Genomic DNA, 12,071 nt, shown 5'->3' with positions numbered 1-12,071 from the left:
TGCAGTCTCCAAATGTGACCAATCTGATGCAACCACTAAACAGAATTTGTTTTCGCAATTGAAATACCATTGGCGGCAAATACTTGATGAGTGAAAAAGGACACCAGGTGGAAGAAGCATGCCAACAGATTCCAAAAATGTATTTCCTCCATTGTTAAATAAGCTCTGGAATAAAGTTACTGTATTCCGATATCGCAAGCAAATTTGCAGTTGGATTCAGGAAGGTTGGAATATTTCCTCTTTGTGCAGTTGAAGTTCTAGGAAGTGTGCCATGATGTTCTGATCCTAACGTCAGAAACCCAGAAGGAAGTGCTGTTTCAGACACATTCATAAAATATATAGAAATGACAACGAATCAAGCAATAGAACAAGGAACATCCATAAAGAGGAGAAAGAAGAAACTTGATGTTGAGTCAGGTAAAAGTATTTCAGCAGAAGATATTGAAAATTTTGCATTACCATCTACCTCCTAAATTGCAATTTGCTCAAGCAGAAACAAAGGTTATTGCAAGCAGAAGGCAGTAGAGAGTTCTACCGTGAAAGATGAAGATGGATATTCCTTGGCATCAGATACTTCATTGAACTTGTCAGACATTGAAGAGACCTTCGAAGATACTTCAAACCATCCTTAAAAGATATTAAATGATCTATCAGTAAGCCAAAGTAGCGAAGTACGAAAAAGAAGCTTTTCCATGTGCCTGAACTAGAAGGTCAATGGAGTTAAAAAATTAACCAACTGATTATGTATCTGTTTGAGAATGTTTGATTTTGATTAAGAATGGTTGTCTTAATTTTTTTTTGGTTTTATATTGATTTCATTATTTGATACAAATTGTATTTTTCTTAAAGAAACAGCGGTTATGTTAAAATTAAGAACTAAATAATTTTTCTCACTGTCTTCTGCAAAATCTGTATTTTATATTAAATATTTATTGACTGTTGTATGACACAGTTGCAAAACATCCTCTCAACTGTAGTCCATGAGCGATTTATATTGGGATATATTCAATGGACTATAGTTGTGACTTCATAACACAACTATTTTTTTTAATCGAATGCCACCAGGTTGTCTTTCGACATTTCTGGTCTTCTCTCCTGGCCATGGCTTAGTTGTAACCCACTTCTGAGGTTGGGGTGCCTGGAAGGCGGAGTTACATTACCCCGATGATGTGATAGGATGATTATGATAATGTGATGCCAGGAGAGGTCTTAAATCTAAACTTAACCTAAATTCCAGACCATGGACGAACACAGGAATAATCCCCTTTAAGGAAAAATTCCTGTGCTCTAACCGGGAATCGAACCTGGGACCTCATGAACTATAGCCAGAAGCTCTGACCCCTAGACCACACAGTTTATGAAAAGATGTTCCATATACCAACTACATTTCGAATAACAAAAGTGTTTGATATTAATGTCTGACTTTTCTAAAGTTGATATCAACAAAAAAAAATTCTTCTAATAGTTTTATTTTGTAAATTACATTGAGAAATCTAAAAAGTGATGAGATATTGGACCATAGTTGTGTGAAATTACGGTATTTCATTCAAGTGGAATAAGAAATTGCAGGAGAACTAGGCTAAGAGGAAAACGAAGTATCTTATTAATGTGCTTAATAGCATATTTTGTAGTTGAAAGTCCATTAATTTTTTTAAATAAAACATTATGTTTCATTGTATGTAGTATTAGCGTAGATGACTGCTAGTGTAATCACAGATGGGCTTCTGGGTTGCATGCATATCATGTTCCTATCCTGGCTGCCTGCACACTGGGATAAGAAGCAACAATATAAAAATACATATGATTTCTTCGAGCTTTATTGTCGTTTATTTTTTCATTATGTTTACTGCATTATTAATAAGCTATAGAATTTCGTGTTAAATAAAATTAATGTTCTTCCTTTTAGTAAAGACCCTTAAACTTAAAATATTTAACAACCTGTTCTACGAACTGCAGCAAATTTAACAAGCAGTTCGGGTAAACCATGCGAACCAGCTGAATGACATCAATAGGTATATGGATTATTCGTGAAACAGTTTCTTTCCAAGTCTTCTAAGGAGGACTATGGATGTCTGAAGGCTTGGTTCTGAGTTAGAAGAAAGATTGTATTAACCGTAATTACATTTGTCAGATGCCAATGTTGCACATAATTTTACTTGGTCTCTCTATATAGCATCATCTTCATTTAAATACGAGCATTTATATTCTGTAGGCCAACCATTGTAATGTGCTCGGACAAAATGATAGCATTAAGATGGGCCATACTGACATAACCTTTTCTATGAAGAAGGTTGATAACTTTTTAATGAAAACAAAGTCAATACTCTACTGCGGAATATATTTTATTTTTATTTACAGTCAATAATATTCTCATAGATGTGTATTCAGGTGCAATTGTATGTACACAAGTTAAATATATAATACCAGTATTATAAAGTAACAGAAAATGAGATCATTAAACTTAGATTTCAGCAGCTACATTGCAACTGAAAATAAAATCACAATGGAAAGTTACATAGTGCAATGACTAGATGATCCATAATGAAGATAATGAAGCAAATCTCGCCAGTTTTGTTGGTGCCGATATTAAAATACTGTTCTGTTTAATTTATGACTAGATTGTTATTAAATGCTGTATGGCCACCTAACTTACCGAGACTTAACTGTAGTCGGTGAATACAGAACAGTTTTGTGTATATTTGTGCAAACAGTTAGATATTAATGACTCTTGAGATCTTCCACGTGATTCCTTCATATGAAACTGGAATAAAATTTTGACACTGGAAGCAGTAACCTGGAAGACCTCTGTTAATCTACAGAAAATTGACATCATTTATTTACATCTATATATCTGTTTTCTTACCAAAAAAAAAAAAATAAATAATAATTTTAGTCTATAATATTCAGTTGACAAAAGAAGCCAGTCACTAATACGAGAAAATTAATTTCAAGTTTATTCAGTGGAGGAAATACTTCTTCTTAAGGAGTTCCAAATGTTCTTCAGATGCAGTCTGAGAAGTGCTGCTAGACGGATGCTCTGTAAGGGAGTCTGAAAAAGACAAAACAGAGAATTTAACATTTTGCATCTTCAATTCCAAAGCAGTAAAAAAAATGTAATAACATAGAAGGTGCCTGTGTTTATGTAGCGAGTATACCTACATAAGCAGATTATCTGTGTGATTAAACCTCAACGAATTATTGAAAAGCACGAATGCTAATGGCTTCATTGCTAGATGCAAGGCATTGAAACAACATCATCATCCCATATGGGGAACAATTTATGACAGTGGCTTGGCGCTGTGTTGCTAGACCTAGTTGTGGCAGAATAACTCGGACACCTATACAGTATTTCGTAAAGTGAAATTCGCTGTAACAAGTTACTAAGATGTATGCATTATGTATTTTAGCATGACTTTTCAAGGGCCAGAAGGCAAGGGCCTTGCACTAGGCTTACATGGCCCACTGTGCACCTAAATATGCAATGATTGTCCAAGTCCGACAGGTGGCCTGGGTGACATTCATGAATCCAGTGCTGACAGGTGGGTCATCCTGCCTCAGCCCTGATAGAGCCAGGTCCCACCCCCAGACGAGTATGTGATAAACCCCAGGGTCTGGGCCCCAAGCCCTTCCTATATGAGCATTGGAAACCTAGACTCTACTCTAGTCTATTTTTAATCACTGAAGATGATAGATGAAGTGAGGGGAAGGTGAGTGTTGGTGGAATGATACAGCAACTGTCTGTAACATCTGCTTTGTCCACCAAAAAATCAATCATGACATGGCCAGGGATCAAAGACCAGTGCACTAGCACTTGAACCACAGGCTCATTACATTTCTAACTACCCATGCCTGAATTGTCAAAATGAACTTTGGAAAGGATATTCTTACTCAAGAGTTCCTAAACGACAGGACTGCCAGTATTGCCAGGTTCTTCCCTTGTGATATTCACTGTCATTTCTAATCACATGTAACAGATTGATCAGCCTAATGACTTTCAAGGCATAGCGACTGCAAAAGAAGTCACGTTATAACCCTTATGGAATTGCATAGTAACTGTACTTCCATCTAATAGTCGTTACCAAGAAAAGTCTTTTCTATGGTGGAGGCTCTGATTGTTGTTTTCTTTTTATGTTGCCATTTCATAACATGAGAATGGCAAATCTGATATACCCTATGTGTGATCAGGGCTGTCATATAGGCCTTGGCAATAGATTATGAGAGTAAGACCACTTTTGGAAGGGAAATATTTCTATGTTATCTCATCGATGTTTAAAATATTCTCTAGCATTAAACACCAGTTCTCGATGTTGTGAGCTGAGCAGAGTTGAGGGTGCAATCTCGGTATTATTATTTTGAGAAGTATTTAAAATACTACAAGAGGAAACTATGCACATTTTCTAATACACTGGTATACAATAACTGACCACTACACTCATAAACTAAAAGTATCGCCTTTACATTGAATTACACTCCTACTTCAATGCTAATGGATAACACAATCTGAGGTAACACAAGTTGTGTCAAATAACAAAGACTGGGTTCACTCGCCTCAGGATTTGTTTTGCTAGCCACATAGCTACCCCAAGATGCAAGAGCAACATTGCAATATACAAACAAATAAAAGAACATACAGAACAAGGTTGACCAATATTTTTGTGGTTATCTGTTTTTTTTTTAATATCTACTGGTGTTAAGACAAATAATTATTAAAGAAGTTTCTGCAATTCATGTGTTTGAAGTTGAATTTAACAAATGTTGCATTTTTCACTGATTCTGTATGTGGGAATTTCAGCGAAAAACTAAACAAATTTCACAATTTTAAAAATATATACTATAATATTCTCATCTGTTTATATTTTCGATCCGGTGCTGTGGATTGAGCCTTGGCGTAGTTCAGTGGTAGAGCACCCAATACGTAGAACTGGGAGTCCTGGGTTTGATCCCCAGCGTTGGAGCGAATTTTTCTGTCATTAACAAATTCTATCATTTTGTTTTCCAGGTATGCTTTTTGTGTTTTTTTTTTTTTTCAAAAACGCAATCACAGAAAATATAGGCGAATCATCCAAGTAAAGTAAACTTTCTCATGTATTAACTCCAAACTATCATGAACATAAATCATACGGTGAATTCTTGCTGTTTATGGACATTCCTTGCAGTTAGAATGATTCTTCCCGTTATTTTCAATGTCCCTCCTATCTAATTCAATGACAGTGGGATGAAAATTGTTACAAATGTAATCCCTTAAAAGCATGTTAGAGATCAGTGAGGGGCAGAATGTAGGTTCGAGCACTGCAAAGATAAATATTCTCGTCTGTTTATATTTCGTCTGTTTCATGACAACATGCAAAGGCCTTCACTTCTTACCAAATATTAGGTAGTAACAAAATATCACCTGCATTTTAAGGTACTGCAGAGGTGCCAACTTTTCAAGTGGGTTATCAGTAATCCCATAGTATGCATGACTGTGCCTCTTCCCTTCTAGCAAAGTTACATGTAAAGATTATTGTATGCAACACCAACAACCACTTCTATGAAAAAAAAAAAAATGCTTTGCATCTAGCAGCTGATTTTCTGCAAATTTATTCTTGAAGCTTGCTTCTCTCTGTGATGTCTTGGTCTCGATCACAAGTGATTCTAATGTTAATGTGTTCAATGCAGGCCTCATTTTTCTCTGATTTTTTCTCACAACACTGAAGACTCTTTCAATAGGACAGTCACTGTGAGGAACACTTAGTAATGCAAACATAACTTTTCTTAGTACTATATACTTCATTTTTCCACTTTCATTTCTGAGATCTGCAATTTTGGCCCAACTTGCATCAATTCTAGATGTGAAAAGTTAAATTCAAAACAACCGAATATATAGTCTTCATTTAAAGTGGATTTATATGAGAAAAATTTGGAAGCTGCAATGAATCCTAATAAATGGCTGAATAATACTTAAAAGAGAACATTGTAGAACCTTATTTAGTGAATTTGGAATTCTGACTCTCTCTTCATTGTATGTTTTTGCTAATACTATGTTCATATATGGACATTTACATGAATATAATTCTGATAATACAGTACATTCTCATGAGACTGGAAATAACCATTACATAACTGTTCCTAAATGTAGATTAGCCAAGGTTAGTAATAGCCAAATAATTGATTAAATGGCGATCTTACTCGTGTTAATTATGTAAGCATGTGCGGCTTACAGCTGTTTCGGTGCTATTCGACACCATCCTTAGAGCCTACAGATGGTGTTGAATAGCACCGAAACAGCTGTAAGCCGCACATGCTTACATAATTAACACGAGTAAGATCGCCATTTAATCAATTATTTATATTCAAGTGTTAAAAGTATTGTACGAAAGATTCAACATGGGTTAGTAATAGCCATTTTGATGTGGGTGTGAAACTTCTTAATAAAATTCCACTTAATATTAGAAATATTGATAATAGTAGAGTTTTTAAAACCAAATTAATAGATATGCTTTTTAGCAAAAACATACGACGTACAGGCATATATTGAATGTAATTTTAACTAATTTGTATATAAATAGTTTTAACTTCGACGAAGCATTTTGTACTTTTAAATTTGATGACTTTTAAATAAATTAAACTAAACTAAACTAAACAAAACATTTATAATGTATTCAGGCAAAGTATCGCATTGCCAAATTCCTCCTAAAGTCCGTTATGTTAATCTTCATTAACACGTTGACTGCAGCTTGAAGCGTATATACGTCTCACAGCACGTATAGGGATGTATATACGCGTCAAATGGCAGTCAACGTGTTAACCAAATTTGGGAATACTTTATTCCTTGGCATGCCTCATTACAATATGTAATATTACATGCATGTGAGAGCGGCAAGGAACCTCTGGGTTTCTTAAAAGCAATAAGTAAGTAAGTGTATATTCTTACTCCTATGCTGTAGATTTTAGTTTACAAACTGTTGTATTTCTTAGATTAGTTTAGGCTATTATAAGTATCTGTAATTTGGTCAATTATACAGTGTCCAGATCAATTAATGCTATACATCTAACAGCTTCTGAGATGTCTTTTCATTAGTTCATCATTTGTTATTGGCAATTTTCCACTATTTTTTACCACATCTCTCTGTAAAGCCTGTCTTGCACTTAACAGTTCACAGTCCCAAACAAGGTGATTTACTGATTGCATATCTTTATTACATGAACAGTTTGGATTATCAGTTATTCTAAATCTATGGAAGTACTCTTTTAGTTTTCCATGACCAGTTAGGAAAGTAGTTAAATTATCTGTTAATTTTAGATTTACTGACAGTCTATCATTAACACTAGCAAAAAATGATTTTGTAATTTTGCCCTTGTTGGTAATTGACCACTCTCTTTGCCCCTCTCTTGTACACTTTGTTCATTCACTGCACTTTTGGGTACCTTCTTGTATGATTCTCGAAGGTCCTCACACCAAGCTGTTTCTTTTGCCAGTTGGTCTACTAACTCATTCCCCAGGATTCAGACATGAACTTTCACTCAGGTGAAGTGTATTATCCATCTTTCTTTTTGTGTTTTTATCTATTGTCTGATATCTTGGATCAGACTGTGGTGGTAGTATTTATCAGTGAATCAAGGGTTATTTTGCTGTTGGTGTGAATTGCAGCAGTCTTTTTGTTCTCTTGCATTCTTTCGATTTCTTCTATTGCTTTGAGCAAAATACCCATTTCTCATGAAAAACAAGAACTGAAAAGACTACAGTGGACTATAGTGGACCTTATGTTGTCAGCAAACAGCTGGATACATTAAGAAGATTGATTGATTGATTCTATTGCTTTGAGGATAGCTAGTTGTTCTGTTTGATTGTTTGAACACTTATTGTTTAGCTTGTATTGAAGTTGATGAGTGATCTGGTTTTGTTTTATTATGGCTACTCCGGCACCTACTCTGGTGTCACTTTTGCTGCCGTCTGTGTAGATTTCAAGTGTGTATAGTTTATTTGGTAGTTTTTCTTGTATCATGACTACATCAGCAGGATGGCTCCATTCTTTGTAATCCCTTATAGCAGCATTTCTCAAACTTTTTTGAACTGGGGACCACTTTTTTAAGTCAGAACATTTCCGCCGACCACCTTACTCTTGTTCCGTCCGAAAGCAAATTTATCATTTTTGTAGCATATTTTAATACCAGTATACTTATATTTTAAAATGGAATTAATTAATTATAATACTTTATTAATTATATTTTTTGTAGCCAATCACAAGTAACTTATAACAAATTCTGTGCATTGTTGATTCATCGCTTCCCTGTTAGCAGTTAGTTGTTTGAAATCCTTCTTATGTGGTACACGCTAGTAGTTGTCCATGTCTCTGTTAAATAATGTCCATTATAAATAATGGAAAACTGGCTTCGATCCGGATCTTTGAAAAGAAAGAAACGTGATGATATGCTTCATTTAGGTACTGCTAATAGTTCAGAAGCTGTGTGTAAAGAAATATATTAATTATAGTGCCATTAAAGAAATATATAGTCCTAGTGGTAGCTATTCAAAGAAAAAATACTTTCGTAAATATGACAAGAGTTATTTGGAACTTGGATTTACTTGGTGTGGCAATGAGAGTAAACCAAAACCTCTGTGCGTTGTTTGTTACGAAGTGCTTTAAACGAGTGTATGAAACTCGCGAAATTGAAACGGTACTTAGAGACAAAACACGCAAGTGTAAGAAGTAAACCTGTCGGATTTCAAAATATTCGGAGTTTAAAATTTCTTATATCTTCATCCGGAAAAACAAAAAAAAATTAATGCAGAAAGATGCCTGATTTTCAACAAGTAAAGATGCAATTTAGCACTTTCTATTATTGGTGTAGGACGTACAGTACGTGCCCATTTCAATGTGCAGACTGGATGTCGGCAAAACTATTAAGAAAGTCATCAATACATGAAGGTTCGGTACTCTGGTCCTCTGTTATGAATTCGGGTGGGTTACAGGCTCGGTGCCAGATATGCAGGGAATTATGACTAGAAACGCCATGTTCACAGTGCTTTAAATCCCTCTTTTGTTGCTTAGAGTAGAGTGGGAAGTGGGTAGACGGGTAGGGTAAGAAATTTCATAAAATATTAGTACTGGGAGAAAAAGTGAAAGGCGATTGCCATGTGTCATTTCCAAACTCTAAGATTTTCAGCTATAGTGTGATATGCAATTCGTTTGAATTTTATTTTCTCTTCTGTCTTTTTTGAAGGACCACCAGGGCAGAACTCGAAGACCACAGGTGGTCAGCGGACCATAGTTTGAGAAACGCTGCCTTACAGCATCTAGGTTTAGGAATTTTTCATGTCCTCTAGTTATTAGAAAATATCTTACTGTCTTTTTTAGTTCAAACATTATCAGTGTTATCCTGGTTACCATGCAGAGTGCCTCATAAGATGTTCTGAGGAAGGCCTTGGCTACCTTAATGTTGATTAATCTCTACACTCTTTTCAATTTAGTTGCACTGCTGCCTTTACAAGCAAAGTCGAACCATACTGGTGTTGCATATGACAGTAGAGGAAATATTGCCCCTTGGTATGTCACTCTCAGTACGTCGTGTTTCAGTCCCCAGTTAATTTTTACTGACTTCGATAAGGCATGGACCAATTTTGTGCATTTTTCTGTTATAATGATCAATGTGTTTCTTGAATATATGTGTGTGTGTGTGTTTTTTTTTTTACCAGCATGTTCCATTGCTTTAGAATGCAATACTGCATGCTATAATTTTCAATGTACAGTGTTATTTGCTGCCTCTTACAATATTATTGTCAGTGTATACTATTATTTGAAGTATAATATAGATTTACAATTTATCAAAGTCTATTGATTTTATAAATGATTGGAAGTTCTTGAAGTATTTATTTAAAAGTTCCTCGTTTGTCACTGGCCAGTTTCCTCTGGACTTTTTAAAGCCCTTTTTCAGAATTTCTCTCTGGTTCTCGAGGTGTTTACATGAGAAAATTAGGTGGTTGATGGTCTGACTGTCTTCTTGACATATGCATGTCGGATTGTCGCTTATTCCAAACCGATGCAGGTACTCTCTCATCTTGCCATGTCCAGTGAGAAATGTTGTTACCTGAGCTCTGTCCATGATCTTCATTCGCAATCGTGTGTGTGTGTGTGTGTGTGTGTGTGTGTGGGTGGGTGGGTGTGGGTGTGTGTGTGTGTGGGTGTGGGTGCGTGGGTGCGTGCGCGCGCGGGCGGGCGGGTGGGCATGCGTGCGTGTAGATTCTGAGACTTCAAAGTGTTGGAGAGCAATGTTTGTTTATGTTTGTAATTTGAAGTAATTTGCATGATATACATTATCTATTTCTGTATATCTCAACTGATTGAATTGTTTATGCCTTAAATTGAATTAACTTACTTGTTTTGTATTATATGTTATAGCTCAACTGATGTTTGTGTTTGTACTGTATATTTTTAAAAGAGCCATTGTTGTAGCTCAGTTGGCAGACTCGCTGGCCTGCTGATCTGGAGCTGTGCTCGGGCTTGGATTGGATCCCCCATATGGTCTCATTGAATAGTTTCTTCCGAGATTTTCCCCAGCCGTGGAACTGAAGTCAGATGGTCTATGGCGAGTCCTCAGTCTCACTTCATTTCACCCCCTCTGATCTGATTACCTGGTTGGGTTTTTTCCGAGGTTTTCCCCAACCATAAGGCAAATGCCAGGTAATCTTTTGGCGAATCCTCGGGCTTCACCTCATCTCACTAAATCTCGTCAAAATATTGTACAAAAATTGTAAAAAGTTGTAGAAAATTACAAAATGTAAAATTTTTACTTGTTCCACATGTTAAAGCTTCATTGCTAATGTAAGATCTATGGAATATAATAAATGAAATGAAAAAACTGCTAATGACTTCAGTGTTAGATGCAGCACATTAGACAACAACAACATACGGTATATTGTATTCAAGTGATATAATATTGTTAAAAGTTGTGTAATCAAGATGTATAACATATATCTGTTGTTGTTTAGTCAACTGTCCGAAGACAGGTTTGAACCTTACAAGTGACACCGATAAAACATCACTCATGAGGAAACTGAACCAGGAGATAATAGAGTAGGGTGGCCAGTTCCTTTCCAGCTCCATTGCATACATCGATGACTAGATACTGCCCGTGCTTCACTTCCTGAGCTGTTTATTTGTGGGGCGAGACGCAGAGGGGGAGAGTGGAGGTCCTGGGACCGCATGTGCCTACTACCCTACGTTCAACACATCGGCCTTTTCAGGATTCCTTTCGTCAGATGTGGAGCAAGATCAGCTATGGACAAGCGAACGTATAGGCTGTCCCCTCACAAAACAAATTATGTCCTTCTCATCAATTCCTGTAACTAAACACTAATACCAGTGGTAGACTACAGTCTCTACTTAAGATTATTGGCCTAATCGCGATTACAGTTATCACGTGTACACATCCGTAAACTCTTTCCTCTATGGCAGTGTTTCTCAAACTTTTTCCACCACGAAACCCCTTTTAATCAAAAGTGTAACTGCGGAATCCTTGTAATATTTTATTAGTATTTAATAGTTAACAGACAAGTGAAAGCTAGTATCTCAATAATTCTGTTCAGTGGGACAAATGTATTTGCTTTTTAAGCCTGCAATCTGGTTTTATGGCGGAAAGTTTTGTCTCATTTCTACTGTACTTCTGCATTTTGTCTTTTCGGTATTTTGTTTTAGTGAATACATACGCAGAGAATCCAGTGATGAAAGTGATAAGTATTATGGGTATTTTCCGTTTTAGATGTTCATTAAACATACTGTTATTACGCATATTATTGGAATATTATTATTATTATTATTATTATTATTATTATTATTATTGTTATTATTATTATTATTATTATTATCATCATTATTATCATTATCGGTGGTTTCATGTTATTATTGATTCATATTTTCGTAACATTTATATATTTTTATAGTATCCACTAAGTATAAAATAGCCACCGGAGTAGCCCAGTCGACTATGGCACTTGCCTATCGATTCAGAGTTGCGCTCGGGCGCGGGTTCGATTCCCGCTTGGGCTGATTACCTGGTTGGATTTATCCCGAGGTTTTCCCCAACCTTAAGGC

At 35.8% G+C, this 12,071-nt stretch overlaps 1 protein-coding gene across 2 annotated transcripts in view; it reads right to left on the bottom strand.

Moving 5' to 3' along the window:
• Positions 1–2,321: 2,321 nt before the first annotated feature.
• Positions 2,322–12,071, bottom strand: part of LOC138705112 (ankyrin repeat domain-containing protein 26-like) — a 164,792-nt gene continuing 155,042 nt past the window's right edge. For both annotated transcript variants that reach the window (XM_069833750.1, XM_069833751.1), the window contains one exon: positions 2,322–3,049. In XM_069833750.1, coding sequence (XP_069689851.1) covers positions 2,958–3,049 — 92 coding nt within the window. In that variant the 3' untranslated portion in view covers positions 2,322–2,957. The remainder of the gene's footprint in view (positions 3,050–12,071) is intronic.

Source organism: Periplaneta americana, chromosome 8 (assembly GCF_040183065.1).
Source record: "Periplaneta americana isolate PAMFEO1 chromosome 8, P.americana_PAMFEO1_priV1, whole genome shotgun sequence".
NCBI lineage: Eukaryota > Metazoa > Arthropoda > Insecta > Blattodea > Blattidae > Periplaneta > Periplaneta americana.
The sequence above is the reverse complement of the archived record's forward strand: the minus strand, read 5'-3'. Positions and strand labels throughout refer to the sequence as shown.